The 22,106-nt window shown below is 55.0% G+C and overlaps 1 protein-coding gene across 6 annotated transcripts in view; it reads left to right on the top strand.

Moving 5' to 3' along the window:
* Triobp (TRIO and F-actin binding protein) overlaps window positions 1-22,106 on the top strand; it is a 55,707-nt gene that overhangs the window by 12,407 nt on the left and 21,194 nt on the right. For 5 of the 6 annotated variants that reach the window (XM_033766236.1, XM_033766238.1, XM_033766234.1 and 2 more), the window contains exons 6-10: window positions 4,966-7,456; window positions 11,922-12,036; window positions 12,676-13,734; window positions 16,216-16,293; window positions 18,488-18,625. In XM_033766236.1, coding sequence (XP_033622127.1) covers window positions 4,966-7,456; window positions 11,922-12,036; window positions 12,676-13,734; window positions 16,216-16,293; window positions 18,488-18,625 — 3,881 coding nt within the window. The remainder of the gene's footprint in view (window positions 1-4,965; window positions 7,457-11,921; window positions 12,037-12,675; window positions 13,735-16,215; window positions 16,294-18,487; window positions 18,626-22,106) is intronic. The other variant, XM_033766239.1, reaches the window with a different exon arrangement.

Below are 22,106 nucleotides of genomic sequence, written 5' to 3'. Positions count from 1 at the left end.
TAGACAGGATCTTACTATGTAGCCCACTCACAGTGATCCTCCTGCCTCAGCCTCCTGAGTGCTGAGATTATAGGTGTGCACCACCACATGCAGTGGCGGCTTCATTCTTAACCAGACCCTTCCTGATGGTGGCATGATGACCATCTGTACTGAAAGACTATATCCCACCTGCTCATCCTCTTCCCCGGGAAGACACAGTCTTCCCTATTGGTAGAACTGAAGTCTCAGGAAGTGATCTCACTGGGCCCAGGCTCGGGATCCAGATCAGTCCCCTGTTCGAACCTCATGACCCGAGATGGGGGGAGAGGCGAGTCCCCAAAGGAAATCAGGTGACCGTTCCAGAGAAGGGCAAAGGTTGCTGTCAGGTCTGGCACACAGGCCGAGGACACTGGCGGTAATCTCACTGGACCCTCAGTCACTCCTGCGCCGTGTCGCTGCCTGGTGTTTGTCTTCAGCACAGACAGGATTTGGGGACACGGGGCCAGGACAGCCCCTTCTGGTCCTATGGGCAGTTCTGGCTGCCTGTATTCCTGAGTGGCACCATGGAAAGACAGAGGCTCATGTCACCTAGTAAAGCAGACAGAAGTGTGAACAGGACCCCAGGTCAGAGGCGGGACCGAGACAGTAGTGTGAAGTGAGCAAAGGGCTATGGGGGGCAGCAGACCCTCAGGGGACGGCATCAGAACCAAGGGTGACGCGCAGCTGAGGGACAGCTCAGAAGAGCTGGGAGGCGGGACCGGGGCTTGAGCCCAGAGGGGGGCTAAACTTTCTTCCCTAAGTTGTAAGGAGCCATGGAAGGTTTGGGAGAAAGGAGTGACATAACTCACTCTGTGCCCTAGGAGGATTCCCAAGGCAAGAAGCAAAGAATGAACCGAAGCAAGGTGCGGGTGCAGGGTAGAAACAGTTAAGAGAGCCTTGTGGCCACCGTAGCAATATCCGGTTTAGGCAGGAATTAGCGGCCGAGGCCTAGGCTCTGGGCAAAAGGTAGTGAGGGGAACAGGATAGTCACAGGTGCAAAGCGTCCCCTCAGATTACACACTGACTGTACAGGAAAAGGTCAGCCCTAGGATGGGACTCCGGCAGACCCCACCTTAGCCAGGTGGCCACTCAGCACCCCCAGAGTGGGACAAACTGTCGTCGTGCTCCCTGAGGTGGTGCTGGGGCAGCGCAGCATCCCTTCCCTTCCGGTTTCTGCTCACATGCAGCACCTGTTCCTAACCCAGACGAAACACTAGGCCGACCCACATGGAGGGACGTTCTGCAAAAGAGCTGACCTTCATGAGAGGCTCCAGGGCTGGGGTATGGCTCAGCGGTGGCCGCCTGCCTAGCAAGTGTGAGGCCCCGGCTTCCATCCCCGGCAGTGGAGGAAAATAGAGGCTGCGGAGCTGGGGAGGTGGCGTGATGGCGCGGGGACCCTGAGCGCAGCCTGGGGGGAGAAGATGGGCTCTGAGAGACACCCAGGCCCGAGCTGGGCCCTCAGTGTGGACAGTGTGTCAGGTGGAGCAGCGGTCACCTTGTCTCTCCCGAGTGCGGCTCCGCGGTCTGGAAGGAGCATGGCCTTGTTCTCAGGAGAAGCCACATGACAGACTCTCCTGACCAGTGGAGGGGCAGAGAAGAAGAGAGCTTGAGGAAGTGACTCCATGGGACCGGGCGCAGGAGGACAGGGCTGCTGGGCACCCAGCCTGGGCACTGGTGGGGATGTCAGTGCTCTTGGACTTCAGGTCTGCGTCACCAGCAGCTCCTGACCCAGCCTCCTCCCAACCACACCCTAAATCTGCTCCTGTTGGCCTCTCAGTGACAATCCCTGGCTGAGCCGCTGTCACGCCAGGCTTCTCACCAGAGCCTCGGCCAGGCTGTGGCTTCTGCCCTGGACCTCCAGCCCATTCTTGCCCCGGGCGCCGGAGCTGACTCTCCTAAACAGTAATTACACCACCACCCAGATAGAACCCGGAAGTGGGGTGTGGGAACGTGTAGTGACACAGGGAAACCAAATGCCTCTCTGGGGTGCCAGTGGTCTGACAGCCAGCTGGGATTTTATCCTAAGTGCCTGCTTTCCTGCTCCTAAACACCCCAGGCAGTGGGGAGCTGGGCGGGAGCCTCACTCTGACCTACTTAAAAAAACCAGAAACAGTCACCACTGTCCGCCTGGCGGCAGATCCCTGAATTGCAGACAGACGCCAAGGCCCAGCAGGGATTTACCAGCTCTGTGACGTTGGGGACCCTCAATATTTATCTTTCCAGACACCTCTTCAGTCACTGAGTTCGCTCCTCAGGCAGGCTGTGCAGAGCCTGGCTGGTAGGGACAGGACACAGAGTTCCCAGGGACCTCTGGAACCTGCCCTGTGTGCCCACAGAGGGGCTGCAGAGTGGAGGCGGATCCTGAATGAGGCAGGCACAAAGGGCAGCTTGAATCTGTTTGCGGTGGTGCCTGTCATCCCAGCACTTGGGGCGTTGAGGTGGGAGGATCACTGGAAGTTTGAGACCAGCCTGGGCTGCATACTGAAACCCTGTCTCAAAAATCCAGAAGGGGGAGCTGGGGATGTAGCTCAGTGGTGCCACTGCCTGTCTCACAAGCGCAAGATTCTGAGTTCGATCCCTGGTACAAAAAAGAAAAAAAAATCCAAAAGGAAGAAAAAAACCCCAATAATCCCAAAACAAAACAAAGCGGAGAGGTGGCTTGAGATGGTGGGGAAGAGAAGGCACCAGACTGGGAGCTGAGCTCAGAGGGTGCGTGGGGAGCCTCCAGGCCGGCAGAGACTAGAGCAGGAGGTGGCGGTGCGGCTGCTGAGCGCCAAGCCTGGGGATTCCATCTGGAGGGCACGGTGCTTCCCAAACAGAGCCTCCGGGACAGAGCAGGAGAGGCACAGAGGTGCACAGAGGGCTGTCCTGGAGCCCGAGCCTGAGAAGGAAACAGCCAGGAATGAGGGAAGTGCCTGAGCAGAGGGACAGCGAGAGCAAGGCCCTGGGCAGCCAGCCGGTGCTTGTGTGAGGTGGAGGAGCTGGAAGCAGGGTGGAGCGTGAGGGAGGAACCGTGGAGCGTGGCCCCAAATGCCAAATGCAGTAGGGAACATTTGAAGGGTTTTTTTTTTCCAACTTTTTGCTCTGAAGTAATCTTAGATTTATAGAAGAGTTGTGCTGTACTTATTGTCCTGAGAGTTGCTACCGTACCCTTCACCCAGATTCCTTTAATGTTATAGCATGGTGATCCAAACTGAGAAACTGACATTGGTGGGAACTGTGGATGTTGCTAGTGGTAAAGCCCTTGGGTAGCCTGTGTGAGGCCCTGGGTTCCGTTCCCAGCAACACACACACACACACACACACACACACACACACACACACACAAGCTGGGTGTGGTGGTGCACGCCTGTAATCCCGGAACTCTGAGAGGCTGAGGCAGGAGGATTGCCAAGTTCAGGCCGGGCTAGCCTGGGTGACTCAGTGACTTAGCTAGACCCTGACTCAAAAAACAAAAGGGTTGGATTGGCCGGGGATTTGGCTCAGCGGCACAGTGCCTGCCTGGTAAGTGTGAGGTCCTGAGTTTGACCCTGGTACACAAATACACACACACACACACACACACACACACACACACAGAGGCTGGAGATGTAGCTCAGTGCAGAGTCTAGGTTCAATTCCCAGTACCACAAACAAAATAAACAAAACGAAACAGGAAAAGACAGGGTGGTCATGGACACTGGGCTAACCCTAAGGAAGCTAGACTTTATTTGTAGAACAGATGCCCTCGTTCTCCTTCTAATGTCCTGTTTTTGTCCCCGGATCCAGTCCAGCACCCCACATTGTAACTTGTTGCTGGTCTCCTCTGAGGCCTCTGATCTGTGACAGCGTTCCCATCCGCCTTATCTTCCCCTTCCCCTGAAGGGCTTTGAGCAGGGCCATCTGGTCACTTTGCTCTGGAAGTGGGGGAGCGATGACACTGGGGCCCGGGCACACAGTGCAGGTGCCGAGGTCTAGGGTTGGGGGAGGAGCTGAGATGAGGAAAGGGGTGACTTCGGAGTGCATTTGAGGATGACGTGGGGCATCAGCCCACAGGAATGACAGTGCCAGGTCCTGGAGTTCAGACGTGATTGACACCAACTTGGCAAGGTTAAAGGAAGAGAGGGGACCTCCCGCAGGCTTCGTGAAGGCTTCTTCCAGATGAGGCTACAGTGTTTCTCCCCTGAGCACCACTCCGAGGACACATGCAGTTGATTGCCATAGGATCGAGAGGGATAGGGAGTGCACCAAGGTCACAGAGACCCTGTTTTGGGGCAAGGAGTTATGGAGGGGTACTGGTGAGGGCAGGTGCACCAATCCCCTGAACCAGTGCCTCAGAAACTGAGGGTGAAAGGCCTGGGAATCTGCTTACATGGAATCTGAGGCTGTGCATCCAGGGCAGGGCCTGAGGGTCTGCATTCCTCCCTGGCACCTAAGAGGCCAAGCTAACCCTGGCCTGGTCCTTCTTACTGCAGCCTCAGGCACAGGGCACTGGAGCCCTCTAGAGCCCTCAATCATCAAAGGTGCCCCTTAGAAGAAATTGGCTTGATTTCTGGGAATCCAGCTACAGGAAGTAGAACCAGGAAGGGAAAGTTGCTAGGTAGCGGCTGTCAGATACCCCTTCTCCCCTTGGGGTCATGGCGTTGTCAAAACTTCTCTCCGTGAATGTGTGTTTGTGTCCCCTTTGACGCACCCTTGGACCCCAGACCTCTATCCGGCACCTGCCCCCTACTGACCAAGTCAGCTTGGCCCTGGGTTTCACGTTCCTGCCCCAGCTGGAAGGAGGTGTCCCTACCCTTGTCTAAACCAGCATTGGTCAGAGGGGTGGGGTCTTTTTGTGTGGGCAGTAGAACCTTTGAGACACCAACATGGGGTCTTCCCTAATCATTGATCCCAGGGGACAAAGAAAAACAGTGTGAGAGCTGCTGGGAGCCTCCCCCTACCTTGAACCTCCCTGTCTCTCCCCAGACACTCACAGCAGGAGCAGGAGTCCCGGACAGCACTGGGTGAAGCTTCGGGGAGACAGTGGCAGCTTCTTGGAGCGACATCGCTCCTTGCCAACCCAGGCTTCCTCTGAGAAACCACAGAGTGGACCTCGAAGTGCCACCCACCAGGTGTCCTCTGCCCAAAGGGACATTGCCCAGGCTCCTTCTACACAAGGACTCCTAAGAGCCTCCTCTCCCCATCGAATCACCCAGAAGGACAACGCCAGGACCTCATCCACGCGATGGGACACCCCCAGGGCCTCATCCACACAGCAGAACACCCCAAGAACGTCCTCTCCCTCAAGAGTCTCCCACAACCCCAGAACCTCCCCCCCTCAACAGAACAATCCTCAACTTTCTTCTCTTCTCAGAGCCACCCAACAAGACAGTCAGAGAACCCCTTGTACCCAACAGGACAACCTCCCAAGCTCTTTTCATACTTGTCCTCCTCAGCGGGAAACCCCCAGGATATCCTGTGCCCAAAAGGACAATGCCAGAGCCACCTCTCCCAACAGAGCCACCCAACGGGAAACTCCCAAGGCATCCTGTCCCCAATGGGACAATCCCAGAACCTCTTCTCCAAATCGAGCTCCCCAGAAGGAAAACTCTAGAACATCCTGTGCCCAAAGGGACAATGCCAGAGCCTCCTCTCCTAACAGAGCTTCCCAAAGAGAGAACTCTAGAACATCCTGTGCCCAACGGGACAGTCCCAGAGCCTCCTCTCCTAACAGAACTTCCCAAAGAGGGAACTCTAAAACATCCTCTGCCCAACGGGACAGTCCCAGAGCCTCCTCTCCTAACAGAGCTTCCCAAAGAGAGAACTCTAGAACATCCTGTGCCCAACGGGACAATCCCAGAGCCTCCTCTCCTAACAGAGCTTCCCAAAGAGAAAATTCTAGAACATCCTGTGCCCAATGGGACAACCCCAGGTCCTCACCTCCCAGCAGAAGCTCCCAGAAGGAAAACCTCAGAACTTCCTGTATCCAACAAAACACTTCCAAAACCTCTTCCACCCACCGAGACAACCCAAAACCCTCTCGTAGCAGATGGGAGCACCTCAGAAGCACCTGCACCCAGCGGGATTCCTCACACTACTCTTCCCATCAGCGAGATGGCCCTGGGACTTCCTCCCCTCAGAGGTACACCCAAAGGGACAATCCTGGACCGTCATCTCCTCGCCACGCCACTCAACGGAGCAATCCCAGGAGTCCCTCTCCCCATCAAACCAACAAGGACATCCCCTGGGCGTCCTTTCCCCTCCGGCCTACGCCAAGTGATGGTGCCCGAGCCTGTTCCCCATCTCGCTCCAAGCAAAGCGAGGTGCCCTGGGCATCCATTGCCCTCCGGCCAACCCAAGGTGACAGGCCTCGGACCTCCTCTCCCACCAGACCAGGCCAGCGTGACACACCCCAGTCCTCCTGTGCACCGGTCCGGCACAATGCGCCACCCCAAGCTGCCTCTTCCTCCCATAACCCAGGCCACCTCAGTGCCTCCCGGACTTCCTCACCTCTGTACCCTGTGACACGTGGGGCACCCCAGACCTCCTCCGAGCCCTCCCAGCCTCCATACTCTGTGTGCATCGGCCACCGCGACGCCCCGCGAGCCTCTTCGCCTCCTCGCTCCTTGCAGCACGACCCGTTCCCCTTCTTTCCGGAGCCCCGTGCCCCCGAGAGCGAATCATCTCACCATGACCCTCCCTATATGCCACCTGCTGTGTGCATCGGGCACCGCGATGCCCCTCGGGCATCCTCACCCCCTCGCTACACTCAGTTCGACCCCTTCCTCTTCCTCCCAGACACGTCAGATACGGAGAACCACAGCGAGTGTCCCCAGCACGACCCTCCACACTTCCCCCCACCTGTGTGTATTGGGCACCGGGATGCGCCCCGCGCCTCCTCCCCGCCACGCCAGTTCCCAGAGCCCTCCTTCCTGTTCCAGGATCTCCCCAGGGCCAGCACCGAGAGCCTCGTGCCCTCCACGGACTCCCTGCACGAGCGCCCCCACACCCCCACCTCCGTGTGCATCGGCCACCGGGACGCCCCCTCCTTCTCATCGCCCCCGCGCCAAGCCCCTGAGCCCTCGCTCTTCTTCCAGGAGCCCCCGGGGGCCAGTATGGAGAGTCTCGCCCTCTCCACTGACTCTCTGCATGGCTGCCCCCCGACCCCCCCGCAGGTGTGCATCGGGCACCGCGATGCGCCTCGAGCGTCCTCCCCACCCCGACACCCGCCCACAGACCTAGCGCTCCTGGCACCCTCGCCCCCACCGGGCAGCTCCAGGGGCCCTCGGGGCTCAGCGCCTCCCGGGGAGACCAGGCACAACTTGGAGAGGGAGGAGTACACCGTGCTGGCCGACTTGCCCCCGCCCAGGAGGCTGGCCCAGAGGGACCCAGCACCCCAGGCGCAAGGCAGCAGCGGGGGCCGCACTCGAAGCCCTGGCCGCACTGAGGTGGAGCGCCTCTTCGGGCAGGAGCGCAGGTGAGTCCAGGGCGGGCAGCCAGGTGGGCGGGGAGGAGGCAGTAACAGGACAGGCGGAAGGTTCTCAGGGTTAGATGGCCAGAAGCAAAGCTCGGGTCCTCCTGCCAGTCTCTAGCTGTGTGACCTCGGGAAAGGTCATTTCATCACCTCTGTTTCTGCATATTGAGGGGTTCTGAGGACTAAGCGATACTGTGCAAAGCCTTGTGGTCAAAAGCAAACGCCAGAGTGAGAGTGAGGCAGGCTGGGTTCAAATCTCTGCATCCTGTGTTATATAAAGTGACAACCTGCCTGTGCCTCAGTTTCCTCATCTGTTAAACGGGGGAGAAAATAACAATTTATTTATATGAGTTTAAACTCTCAAACCCCCCGTTTAAGAAGAAAGTCTCTTTAATTCTTTTCTGACTAAGCAGAGAAAACTCGCTATTTGTTTCCCAAAACAGAGTCATCCATTTCAAACCTATGGCCAGAGCCTCATGTTTGATTTTATTTGGCAGAGCTGGGGCTGGAACACAGGGTCTTGCACATGTGCAGGGGCTCAGGGTGAGCTGCACCCCAGCCTGGAGCCATGGATTTTGATTAAGAGAGCTTGCAGGACTATAGACTTTTTAGAGGTTAGACATTATGTTCCCAGGCCATGGTGACAATGCCTAAAACCCAGGTGTCTTTCTAGTCTCCTTGGTCAACAAGACCCCCGCCCTGCTGCAGGAAGGGGAAATTTTCCCACTTTATCTTGCTGAGATTTCCTTCCCCTGCAGTGCCAGCCCCTGAGCTTTCAAAAATCAGAGCTGGAATTACATCCTAGGGTCAAGAGAACCAGGAGAAAAAGTGTGTCTGGAAGTCTCAAAACTGTCAAATGTGTGATCCAGTGACTTCTAAATGTGCTTACTGAGCTGGACAGCCATTGCCACACAACCTAACTTTAGAACTTTTCCTGCACCATACAGGGAAATATATTTTGTACCTAAAATTCCTCTTTTTGCTGCCTTTGAGGCAACATTTCGCTAAGATTTGAATATACGTGAGAAACCTGATCTCTTATTCCTCAAATTTCCTTTCAGTAGACTTGAGCTGCTTAGTATCCAAATGACAATCTTCATAGACTGTAGGATTACTGTAATTGTTTCTTTGGCTTTTTTCTTAAAGAATACTGTTTTGTTGGGTTTTATTTTAACAGCGGTTTTAGGTTTGCAGCAGACTTGAGAGCAAAGTTTCATGTACCTCCACCCCAAAAGTACACAGCCTCCCCCCAGCAATGCCCCACATGACAGAGGTGCTTCTGATTATAATCCATGAGCCTACACCTCCCCCAGAGTCCACAGTTTAAATAATTAAGTTTCACTCCTGGTGTTGTGCATTCTATGTGTCTGTAGAAGAATGTTATCAGTATCACTGCCCTAAAAAAAATCCTCTTTGGATCTTACCTTTTTACGATCACTATTTTTGGTCTGATGTCAGTTTGCATACCTTTGTTTTATCTAACATTCCAACAGAGACGGTAAAGTGTTAAAATCAAGATTAATTTTTTAAAATCTCCTCTCTGATAACGTTTATAAAGGGTTTGTAACAGAAATCAGAAATATTTTTGCACATGTGTTAGCCTTTTAATTGTTTATACACAGTGACTTCTATATTTTTCATTCTGGTTCTCTTTGAAGTAGATTATTTGCCTTTTGGTCAAGATTTTGTAACTCTACTGAGTAAATTATTTCCCCTGTGGTATATCACTTTTTCAAAGTGGAATATCATTTATTTTCGGAAGACAAATTTTGTAAAATATGGATTTGTGTAAAGGATAGATTGGAATTTCTGGGTGGGTGGCTGTGCAGTTGTACTTTTAATTTTCTTCTATTTATTCACCTCATCTGTATTTATTGAGCATCTACACTGTCCAGCCACTGTTCCAAGCCTGGGATATTTTTCCTGAAGAGCTGTCACATCAAAGCATTCAGAATTTTCACTTGATACCTTAAATTTTTCCTAATGTTTTTGGAATCTCTTATCTTAGAATCATTTATAAGCCTTCTGTGTTTGCCTGAATTTAAAATAACCTTCACAAAAATTAAAAAATAAAATAGCCTTCCTCATGGTGGTACACACTTATAATCCCAGCATTCTGGGAGGCTGAGGCAGGAGGATGACAACCTCAGCCTAGGCAATTTATTTATTAATTTGTTTGTTTATTTATTTTACTATTTTGGGGGGGGTACCAGGGATTGAACTTGAGACCTTGCGCTTATAAGTGGCAGAACCACTGAGCTAAATCCCCACCCAACCTGGGCAATTTAGCAACTTCGGGAGACCCTATCTCTAAAAGCAAACACCCAAAAACAATGGAGGGGAAAAATGGGGAGGCCGGACTGGGGATGTAGCTCAATGTGAAATCCTGGGTTTAAGCCCTAGTACTGAAAGAGAACATACCTTGCCTTGCTCCCTTGCGTGGGTACACTTGTCACTCTTACCCTCCCTCCTTTCGGCTAGCCCAATGTCCCCATGTGCCCCCAGGTTACACTGGAAGGCTCTAGACCTCAATTTCAGAGAAGATTCCACTCTTGCAGAGCAAGGAAGCTCTCTCAGCTCAAATTTGGTTAAAAATGAAATCTGATCAGGGAGCCCTGGAGCTTAGAAACTCACTCCAGGAAACATGGGTTTATCTCTGAGTGAGCTGCTGAATACCACTAACAACACAAATTACTTTATGGATCTGTTCACAGGCACCTGGGCAAAGGACACAAGGACAACTTCAAACCCCAGCCCTGCACTTCTGTTTTTTTTCCGGTATTGGAATTGAACCCAAGGCCTTTGCACTGAGCTACATCCCCAGAGCTTTTTTATTTTATTATTTTCATTTTAAGACAGGGTCTCAGTCAGTACGCTGTGCAGGCTGGGCTCAAACTTGTGATCGTCCTGCCTCAGCCTCCCAGAAGGCTGGGATTGCAAGCGTGCAGCGCCATGCCTGGCTCATACATTTTTGATTCAGCCCACCCCTTGCGGTGTTTGTGCAGCGCTTTAGCTGCAGGCTGCCCATTGCTCATCTGCTGAACCCCCTTTCTGGCTTACTTTGGGCTCACCATGGGTCCTATTTTTCAGGCTTCTCCTGCTTTTCTTTATCTACCAAAAACACGGCTCCACTTAGCAATTTATCTTATTGATGTATATTTGTGGTGCTGGGGAGTGCATCCAGACACACACAGGCTAAGCCCATGCCCACGCCCCACCTATGTAGCAGTTTAAACATTGTCACACTCTCAAACCCCATGGAAATAAATACTTATGGAGCGATTAGGGGCTTAAGGTGACCCCCTCGCTATGGGAGGGGACAGATGTGAGCAGAGTCTATTTGGGGTTCTCAACAGAGAACTGCTGAGTGCTAATAACCACAGCTACCCATTATTAAGCAAGACAACTGCCTGGAACCAGGCTTTTTACAAAGTTTAGAGCTATCTCTGTTGGACATGGTCACATTTGCCTGGACAGTTTTTGTTCGTCTTTCCGGAGTTGTTGAAAGGAGAAAAATTTTTCCCTTCTCTCTTTTTTGGGGGGTGGTACCAGGGATCAAAATTGGGTCCTTGCGCTTTTGAGGCAGGCAGCAGAACCACTGAGCTAAATCCCTGGCCCTTTTTCTTTTTTTTAAGACAAGGTCTTATTATGTAGTACAGGCTGGCTTTGAACTCACAGCAATCCTCCTGCCTCAGCCTCCCAAGTCCTGGGATTACAGATGTGCATCACCACACCTTGACTTTCCCATCTTGCTAAGAGCTCTTTTACCAACAGCCAGAATGGCCTGGAGTTTTCAAGGCTGAGTGCTAGAGTCCTGTTGGTTAGCTCTGAGCGGAGGACAAGAAGGCAGTGGGCTTGAGGAATCCTAAATTTACCATATGGACAGGAAAAGAGCAGAAAGAATGGAATACAGGGCACACAACATCCTGCCTCTCTTATCACCATCACATGAGCTGTGTAACATGAAACAGAATCACAGTACAAGAGCTTGGCTCCTGGAACATAGAAGCACTCAATAAATGTTTGCTTGAACATTGTGATTATGTGTGCACAGTGCCTGGTACACAGTAGGTGCTCGATAAATGTGAATTCCCTCAAGCACCAGTCTGACCATTGTCTGGGCAGCTGGAGGGCTGTTTTAGAGGGCTGGAGGGCGGCTGGAGGGGAGCTAAGACCAAGGCCTTGACCCCCTCCCCACCTCTCCACCTTCACTAACCCCTTTCTTCACTGGAGTGCAACCAAAAGGCTGACAAATGATAACTCTGTTTCTCATGGTATTGTCACAATAGCCCCACATTTCAGTTTCAGAAGGGGAAACTGAGGCCTGAAAGGGTCCTACCTCATTAGGGCCCTTGACAAGCTTGCAGTGGGTCTTGGGTCTCCCACATCTCTTCCTGTGGAAGTGGAGGTGCTGGGGTGCTGGGTGGAGCCCTCCCAAAGGCCTCGGAGCAGCTGCATTTGCTCCTAGGAAGTCCGGGTCTCCAGGAACCTTCCAGGCTCGGGATGAGGGATGGTCACCGCGGCCCAGCCAAGGTCAGAGCCAGCCTCTCCGAAGACAGCCCAGCCCTGCCGCAGGGAGGCAGGTGAGCACTGCCTCTCTCTCCCTCTGGATGACAGGCAGAGTTCTGGGCAGGGAGGCCAGCTGTGAAAGGTCAGAGCCCCAGCCGTGTTGCCCAGCTCTCCCCTCTCTCCAAGGCCCAGCAGTTGTGGGTGAAATGTAAAGGACCCCAAATTAATCCTCTGAAGAGCCTTCTGACACACACACACACACACACACACACACACACACACACACACACACACACTATCCCCTTCCTTCATTAGGAGATTTGGGGACAGGCTGGATGTTTAACCTGGCTTTAAGACCACCTTCTCTAGGAAAGGGACTGGGTCTTGAAAGAAGCTCTTTGAGGGCAAGGCCCACCCCAGGGGAGTGAGTATCTTGGATGGAAATTCTGGCACTTGATAGCCCAGGGTGGAATCAATATCTGGCAGGGAGGGGAGCCCGAAAGTGAGCAGCTCTTTGTAGATCTCTTTCTGGAGCTGCGGGAAGTAGATGAGAGGGAAGAGCTGACACCTCAGGGAGGGACCCAGGGACCCCACCTGCTCTTATCTAAGCTGCTTGTGAGGACCCAGCCTTGCCTGTCTCATGCCTGGCTCAGACAGACGGTGGCCGTTTTGCTGGGTCCCAGGCCCTTGTCCACCCCTCTCCTCCTTCTCAGGTGACCAAGGCCCCTGCCAAGCAGGCAGAATGGACCAGAAGGAGCCCAGCAGAGCCCGCTCGATCCAGGAGTCTTGAGAGACAGCCTGAGGGGGATCAGCAGCAACAGCGATCCTCACCGCCCCCCAGGACATCAGCCAGGCCCCCTGAGAGGGAGCTGCTGCGGACAGAGAAAGCTCCGGAGAGGGACAGAGGTGGCCCAAGGCAGCCACTGGTGGGGTGGCAGAGTCAGCAGGAGCTGCCAGGATCCCAGGTCCCTCACAGACACCTGGAAAGGAGCTGGAGCAGCCAGGAGGAGGGCCCGAGCCCTGGGGGCTTGCCAGGACTTTGGGAGCCCAGCCTGGGGACTGCAGGAGCCCTGGAGGGAGCATGGCAGGGCCTTCCCAGAGAGAACAGGGAGAGCTGGGGGCAGTCTGAGGCCTGGGAGGAGCCCCCCAGTAATGGGCTGCAGGAGTGCCCCCAGAAGCCAGCCCTAAGGGCCTGGAGCAGCCTACAGGAGCTGTCCTTTCCCCCCAAGCCTGGGAGCCTCCCAGAGCACTCCTGGGTAGGCCTGGAAGAATCCTCCCATCCCCAACGGCCTGAGATGCCCACGGCCATGGGCTGGGGCCCTGAGAGGCCACCTGAGCTGGACTGGAGGGACCTGCTGGGCCTCTTCCGGGCCCCTGGGGAGGGGGCCTGGGCCCGACTCCCGAGGCTGGACTGGGAAGGCCTCCTGGAGCTCCTGCAGGCCAAGCTGCCCCACAAGGACCCAGCTGGACACTGGGGTGACCCGGCTTCAGGGCCACAGCCGGGTCCCCCAGAGACAAAGGATGATGTCCTGGAGCAGGAGCAACACAGCCAGCCCGGAGGCTGGGCTTCAGCCACTGTAGCCAATGGGCACAGCCCTGGGCAGCAGCCCCAGATCCCAGCCCAGCTGCCCAGCCCTGCCTGCACCTCCACCCAGTGGCCGAAGACCCAAGAGACAAGTGGGCTAGTGACCTTGTCTCTGCCTGGAGGGCAGCAAACAGTCCGGCTGGAGCAGAACAGGCCGGCAGAGGGCCCCAGCCTCCCGGAGCCAGAGGTAAGTTGTCTGCCTCAGAAGTGTGGCCAGAAAGCCAGGCCCATCCCAGCAGGTCTCCTTAAAAAGGCTTCCTGTCACATGACCCCAGCCCCTGCACCCTCTGTCCCAAGGCCCAGCCCAGGTCCTCCCTGCTGGCCTGGACCACACTGACCACTGCACCCGACAGCAGGGTCATGACTGGCAGAGCATGCGTTTACTACACACCCAGCCCTGTCTGGGTATTTCACGTGCCCTTTTCCCATTTAGTCTCCATGTTGGCCCAGTGAGAAGGCCTTACTCATGTGGATAAGGAAACGGATACTCTGAGTTTCCCACAGCTGCTGAGGCAGGGGAACCCGGTCTTCTCAGTTTGATCGCCCTGAGCCTCAAGCTGGGCACTCTCCCTCCTGGCCCCAGCTCCTTTGGGGCTACCTGGTACTGCAGCCAGTGTGGTTGTGTCCCCTCCCCTTGCCATATGCAAGTTGCTGCTGGGGCCAGGACAGCCTCACCCACCCGCCTCAGCTCCTCACACAGAGAAAAGGCCACAGAGTGCTTCCTGGGTGAGCTGGCTGCTTAAATGAGGGCCATGTGCACAGTAGGCCCAGCACCAGGCACACAGTAGGTGCTCCCCAGGTCCCTCCCCCTGCCTCAGTGGTACTCCAGTCCTACTTCAAGCCCAGAGCACTGGTGTGGAGGTGGTGGGTGGGGAGAGCCCTACCACCTGCCATAGCTCAGCAGGAACACAGCACAGTACCTCTCTGGGCCTTGGCCATAATACAGGACCAAGCACTTCCCTGAGCAGGACCACTAGGGTGACCACGTGTCACCCAAACCCTCCTTTGCTGGGTTCTCAGTCCGGCACTGCCTCCCCCATGGATGACTTCCAGGCCCCGGGTTTACTGGGGACAGTACCTCGTGTGCTTTGTCATGTGTGTCACAGATGGCCAAGAGGCAGCTGCTGCTACTCCCACTTTACAGATGAGGAAAATGAGCCTCCAACTCATTAGGTATTGTCAGGGGTCACACAGGCAGAAGTTGTGAGAAATGAGGCTCACGCGTCCAGTCCAAAGCTGGCTACATTATGGACCCAGGCAGGGCCGAGGACCCCTCCCTCCTGTGGCTCCCTATGGCTTTCTCCACAGACTCTGTGCTGCAGGCTGCCTGTCTCCAGTGCAAGGGCAAGTGGGAAAGACTTCAGCTGGAGTTGCCCCCCGTTGAGGCTACAGGATCCCTGGGAGGCTAGGGGGTGATGACTGGGGAGAAGCCAGAGACATCTGCACCAAGGCATTTCACAGATGACAAAGCAGGGTGTTCACCAGGTCCGGCCAGGGCTCCAGCTGCTCCTCTCTATAGAAATCCTTAGAGACTGGCGTTCCTGGCTTCCTTCCCTTCTTTCCACCCCAGATCTGCCTCTAGTTGTGCTGAGCCGGCTTCAGGACTCTGCATATCTTCCTGTTGCCCCTGCTCTTCCCTGTGCCTAGAATGCTCTTCCTTCCCATTTCCCCGGCGAGTGTCTGTTCATTGTTCAAGTCTTAGGTCAAGTATGCTGTCCTGAGAAGCCTCCCCGAACAATCAGCCCACCCCCGGGCTCTTGATGTTCCCCTTCTGGGATCGGCTGTCTTGCTTCCCTCCATCTGTCACACTGTATTGTCATTTCCCCAGAAAAAACATGAGCTCCATGGGGCGGGAGCTGTGCCTACTTAGTCTCTAATACCTCTGGCCCCCAGCCCAGGGCCTGACATGAAGAGGGGCTCAGCTCAGTGGGTGCCTGATCCGTAAATGCACGCGAGACACAGGGAGGGCTGGGGACGAAGCATGGTGGTAGGTGGCTTGCCCAGCACGCACGAGGCTCTGGGTTCCAAGCCAGGGTGGTGACACATACCTGTAGTCCCGACACCTCCCGAGGCAGGAGGGTCATGAGTTTTACATCAGCCGGGACTATGAGGAGACTCTGTCTTCAAAAACAAAAACACGACAGGGTAAAATAGTGAGCAGGTGATGGATGAGCAATGGGTGATGGATGGATGAATGGAGTGAACGTATGATAACAGGTGATTGTGACGGGTGAGGGATGCTGTCCAGCTGGTGGGTGAGTATGCAGTGGTGAGCACATGGTTAGGTGGATGGAAAATGGATGGATGGATGAAAGGATGGAAGGAAGGGTGGATGGTGGATGTTTTATGGATGTGTAAATGTTGGAAGGCAAATGAATGTTGCAAGGATGGGCAGACGGAAGAGTGGATGTTGCACGAATGGAGGAAGGATACATGGATGTTGGATGTATGGGCAATGAATAAGGAGAGGATGAATATATGAGCAAGTGACAGACAGTGGATGTGAGAAGGTGTGTAATGCAGGATGGATGTTGGAGGGACACATGCATCTCCTGATGCTGGATGGTAGGTGGATGTTGGGTGGATGGATGACACTGGCGGTGAGGTGGATAGATGGATAGACTCCAGGCCACAACCTGGGCTAATCTGTAGTCTCTCTCATCTCCAGTTCCAACCGGAGGAGCCTGAGGCATCAGAACCAAGCAGAGGCCAAGACTCACTGACTGAGCAGGAGCAGGCAAACTCGGTAGTTGGGTCCTGGGCATGGGCACACAGGGAGGGCATGGAAAGGGAGACCAGGTTGGAAGTGGGCCGAGTTCCTCTCTGGGGTCTTCCTGGCTCTGCTATGGGGATGGGACCTTGAAAAGAGGGGCTTTGGAGCTGGGCAGCAGTCACCTCTGGTTTAGGGATCTGAGTGGGTAGATGATCCAGGGGTCAGAAGCCCAGGGCTCTGCTTCTAACTTGCTGGGCTGCAACAAAAAGTCACTGCCTTTCCCCAAATAGCAGTTTGACCCTGATGGTCTCTGAGGGTCAGGTCCTTCTGGTTCTAGAGGGCCAGACAGAGGGCAAGAAATGCCAAAGAGAAGAAAGCTGAGGAGGGGCTGTGGTCAGCTGGGCCTGGAGCTGTAGAAATGTGTGCAGGAGGGAGCCCCAGAAACTGCTCCGCCGAGGCCTGGCTCTAGCTAGAGGCAGCTCTGCCCTGCCCCTCCCTGCAACCTGTAGAACAGACCATTCTTGTCACCCTCAGCTTCCAGAGGGTGAGGTCAGAGGGGAGGGAGTGCGAGACAGACTGTTTAGGGCTGTTTTCCTCATCCTGCTGTTCCCTGTGCCACCACCAGAAAAGCCAGGTGTGCCCGGGAGCGCTTATCTGGCAGCCCGGAGTCCCCAAACCTGGCCATACTGCTAGTGCAAGCTGGTGTGGGGACTCTGTCCAACCCCGCGCCGCACAGATGAGGAAACAGAGGCAGGGAATAGACCCAGGTCATCCACCCAGTCTGTGGCTGGACTCAGACTAGAACCCTGGGCAGGGGGCTCCCACCCAGTGCTCCCTCTTCCCCCACCCTTGCCCGCACTGCTTCCTGGCTGTGCATGACCTGTCACTAACTGCCAGTCTTCCCATCTGTGAAATGGGGAGGTGACAGGGACTCTGGAAACTTTGTTCTTCCTCTTTCGGGGTTATTTCTTCATACTTCCTGGAGACAGCTTCGTGGACAAAGAGGAAGTAACGATACTGGCGAGCTCTCTAATCTCCCAGCCGCCCCTAGTCCTGGGCAGTCGCAACTGGACAGAAGTGCTAACCACTTGTCATTAACTCACTCACTCATTCATTCACATACTTAGTGAGGCCCTTCTCGGTGCCAGAGTCAGGGGTGAGACAGAATGCCGCCACAGTTCCTGCAGTGGGGACAGTTCCATGCCAGCGGCCAGGGCTTGATGGGGGCATATAACCAAGTGTGGGCAGGACACACCTTCCCAAGTTCTCCCCAACCTATGCTTTAAGACTTCGTGCTGCCAGGCGTGGTGGTGCACACCTGTAATCCCAGCACTCGGGAGGCTGAGGCAGGAGGATCACTGTGAGTGAGACCAGCCCGGGCTACATAGTGAGTTCCAGGTCAGTCTCAACTACATAGTGAGACCCTGTCTCAGCGCCCCCCCTCCCAAAAAAGACATCATGCTAAAGGGACCGGGGATTTGGCTCAGAGGTTCTGGTGCCTGCCTCGTAAGCACAAGGGCCCAAGTTCAATTCCCGGTATCCCCCCAAAAAAAGACTTCATGCTAAGAATCTGCAGATTCCAGAGAGGGGACACCGCAGCTGTGCCCTGCGCCTGCCTGTAACCTGCTTTGTACTTCTGTGCCAGTGCCTCTGCTCTGCTTGGTCCTCAGTTTCCCCAACAAGGATGACCTTGAAGGGAGAGTATTCTGGGGCCCTGTGAGGGTGTCTGCAAGAGTCTCTCTCCTGTAATTTGGGGTCACAGCCCTAATGCCAGGCAAGGAACAAAGGCCGAGAGTAGAGACTCGGGTACTCGTGTACGACCCTTTGGCTCCGGTGGTTATTGCCACTAGGAAGATGGGCCTAGAGTTTCCATATCTTTAGATATTTCAGGAGAAGTCAGAGATAGGTACTTAATAATCTCTGGGGTATTTAACATTAGGAACCTAGTGGAAAATAATCTGTAGACACCACATCTGTGATCTATACCCCCCCATTGGCAACCTGGGGCTTGACTTTAGGGGCGTGGGGTGCACAGCCCCAAGGCCGCTGAGCCCCAGGGGCCCTACAAATTCACAAGCTTTCTTTTTGGCAGTTCTCCAGGAGGGGTGGAGGAGAACAATGGTCCATGGGGCCTCTGCAGTGGCAGAGCAGGCAGGAGAGGCTATGGCCAAGGATGTCCCCATCCCGCCAGAGGGACCTGTGGCCAACATCGGACCCTGTTTGACAGGCAGACAAGAGGCCAGCAGAGGGCAAGGCTGGGAGCCCGCTCAAGGGCCGACTGGTGACCTCATGGCGGATGCCCGGGGACCGGCCCACGCTGTTCAATCCGTTCCTGCTGTCCCTGGGGGTCCTCAGGTGGCAAAGGGTAGGCTGGCTCCCTTGGGGGCTGGACGGGCAAGGGTGGACAGAGAGGGGAGGTCCCAGGAGGGTCCCCTGGGAGGGGAATGGGCTGCACAGCTCCTGAGCTCCTTGATCTCTTCAAGGTGATTGTCCCACCTCCGGGGCAGGGCTGGGGGTCCTCACAGGGGTCAGGATGAGGGGTGACTGATGATCTCGCAGCTGAAAATTTCCAGCCTGCCGCTCTCCCCAGACCTGGGCCAGGGAGCCAGGTGGGGGAGAAGGGAAAGGGAAAGAGGCCTTCAGGGGCTCTGGGACCACAGAGCGTGTCTGAAACCTGGGCCCATGCCAGTTTTACAAACATCTGGCATTACGTAACCCATCCCCTGCCCAGAGAGGCCTGTAAACACTCAGGCCTCTGTCGGGGGCTTCTTCAAGGGCAGGGACGGGAGGCAGCTGTGACTTGCACCCTCCTGCCCCTTCATAGAAGGAAAGAAGCGGGTTGGCCTCACTCGGTTGGTCAGGTACCTTGCCTCACTGCTGTTGGTCAGGTACCTTGGAGAGAGTTGACCCATTTTGCAGATGAAGGGACTGAGGCTCAGGGAGGTGGGCAAACTCACCTGAGGTCAGGTAGCAAGGGTGTCAAGGAGCTCATTGTCCTTGCTCCTGAGGGGAAGAGGTCATGGCAGAACTCACAGTGTCTTGGTTGCCACATCTGTCTGTTGGGGAAAATCTCAGGGCTACAGGGAGGATGCAGGGTCAGGATACACAGAGATGGGGAGGGCCGTCCAGATACTCACTTCCCCATCCACCTCACAATCCCCTCTCTCCTGCTCTTTGGGGTTAGGGCACCAGGGCAGCCGGGCAAACATGGTTATCTGGGCAGGGAAGCAGCTGCCCTGACGAAAGGTCATTGACACGCAGCAGGACTGGTCAGCAGGAGGGGCAGTTCACTTTGCAGCAGAGACAAGGGAAAGGGGAGTCTCGAGAGGCACTCTGGGATGATGGTGATAGCAGTGGTAGCCGGCAATTATTGTGCACCTACTGTGCTCAGCGCTTGGCCTGCCTGACTGCAGTTACTCCTCACCGGCAGGCCCCGTTATTCCTGCTGTCCATTGTATAGATGAGGAAATGAGGCTCAGAGGAAAAGTCAGTTGTTCCAGGTCATACAGGGATAAGGGACAGAGCCAACATTCAAACTCTGCTCTGGCTGACCTCAAAGCTGTGTTTACAAATCCTCCCTGGGCGGTGTGTGCTGATCTCCTCAGGGTTCCTGGGGCCCTTAGAGTCACCACTGACCTCCCCATTGAGATAAATGTGGCAACCGAGACTTGAGGAGCTCGGGGAGCAGCTGTTTTCCCGTTGGGGGATGAGAAGACGGGGCACTAGGAATGGGACTGCGCTGGCCTCCCAGATGGTTATCAGAGACACTTCAAATATGTCTCCCACTGGAGGCGGCCCAAGGCCAAGTACCACAGGAGGCCTGGGCTCAGATTCTCTGTTTGCTCCTAACTTCTGTGTTTCGGGCCACTGTCTCCCTGCTCTGAGCCTCATTGAACAATGGCTTGAGACTGGACAACCCCAAAGTTTGGTGGCTCTGGTCTTTGCCAGCTTAACATTGCATCTCTGGGTACCTGATGCTGTGTTGCCTCTGCTCTGCCAAAATGAGTTGTGGTTTCCTCATTTATGTATTCATTCATCTGACCAGTGTTTACTGAGGACGTACTGCGGCCAAGGCTGGCCCTGGGCTGCCTCTAAGAGACAGAAAAAACCCCAAGCATCTGACGTGCACTGCTCAGCAGAGTATGGCTATTACTATAGGGGAAGAACTGCAGATTCAGGGAGCACTGGGGAAGGAGTTTCTGACTTTAGCACATTGGTTCTCTTTGAACTGGGACTTGAAGGGTGAGGAGGAATTTTTTAGACAAACTTCTGGGGGTGGCAAAAGAGTGTGTGAGTGCGTGTGTGTGCTGGGGTGGAAAGACAGGAAGGGAAGTGCTCTGGACATGGCAGTCAGGAGGTACAGAGGATGTGGCTTATCCTGGGAATTCCCAGGAGGCCAGTGTGGAAAAGATGTGTGTGCGGATGGGGATCGAAGGCTGGATGCCAAGCACCCAGAACAGGAGCACCAAGTGACCTCCTGGCCCTGGCAGAAGTGATAGCTCTGCGCATGGGCACACTCTGGGCACAGCGGAGGCACTAGAAGCCAGGAAACCAGCAAGGTGCTGGTGCTGTGGGCCAGATCCCTGTGGTGAGCAGGCTCTTGTGCTGCTCCCTCCTCTCAGGGCTGAGAGCCTGACGAAAGTTCAGGGTGAGGGCAGGAAACCTCACAGGTGGCGGAGACCACCAATGGCTCCCCAGGTGACTTCCTTGTGGCCTCATCCCTCCTGGTGGGGATGCTCCCAGTGGGCAATGCTGGCAAAGAACTTCAGCCCCCTGGGCTTCCATTTCTTTATGTGTGAAATGGGGACAGGAATTACAAGAGCAACAATTTTTAAAATCTAAATCAAGACAGTGGAATAACAGAAATGAAAGTAAGCCAGGCTTGCTTAGCAATCCCATCTAGGACAGCTAACTAGAGATAAGGAGGTGGTCCTAGGTGCTTCACTTGGATTAATGGTTAACATGCTCACAATGGGGCCATAATTCCTATGTACTGCCGCCAGGCCGCTTTGAACCACCCGTGGTACATGTGTGACTGTCCCATGCCATCAATGGGAAAGTCGTGCTTGTACCACAGGTTGTTCAAACTGGCTGGAACTTGTTAATCCTTAGCACCTCATGAGGTAGTAGCATTAGCCCATTTTAGAGGGTGAAATTGAAGCACAGATAAGTGGACCGTGTTGCTTAAGGTAACAACGGGAGTTGAATGGCTGTGCTACACAAGCTGTCACGTGCATTTAGCAGCAAATTCCATCCCTCAGCTGCAGGCCTCAGATGAGCTTTAACAAACTGCCAGTGCTCTTGCAAACTGAGTGATGGGTGTACACCCACACCCAGAACCCCAAGCGAAGTCCTTAACAATTCCGTCTTTTACTGTGTGACCTGAGGCAAGTCTATCCACCTGTCAAAGCCTCCGATGTTATTAGTAAAATGGGGACAAGGAGCCCTGCCTCTCAGGTCTGTGTTGAGGACGAAAGTCCACTACACAGGTAACAAGTGGGAGCCGCCGAGTCGTTTTATCCACGTCTCCATCCAACCAGGCTTAGTGGTCTCTAAGCCCTGCTGTGGGGGATGGGGCCGGGAGCTGGAGCTGAGCGACAAGGGGGCCACGTCCGCAGGTCTCCAGCCCCCGTGCTGTCGCCGGACGGAGTCACCTGCGCTCCAAGCCCTTCCTTCCTCCCAGTCCCGGGCAGGGACCTCCCTCCTGGCCGCCGCCCCCATCCGCTGGCCCGCACCGCCCCTTCGCGCAGGCCCCGCCCTTAGGCTAGTCCCGCGCTCTCATTGGCTAGAGCTTTGCCCCCGCTGCTGTTTGTCCCAGAGTCTCCGCAGGCCATTGGCCCGTCCGG

Source organism: Fukomys damarensis, unplaced genomic scaffold (assembly GCF_012274545.1).
Source record: "Fukomys damarensis isolate Sample0158 unplaced genomic scaffold, DMR_v1.0_HiC HiC_scaffold_19, whole genome shotgun sequence".
In the NCBI taxonomy this organism is placed as follows: Eukaryota; Metazoa; Chordata; class Mammalia; order Rodentia; family Bathyergidae; genus Fukomys; species Fukomys damarensis.
This window is presented reverse-complemented; position numbering and strand designations above follow the sequence as displayed.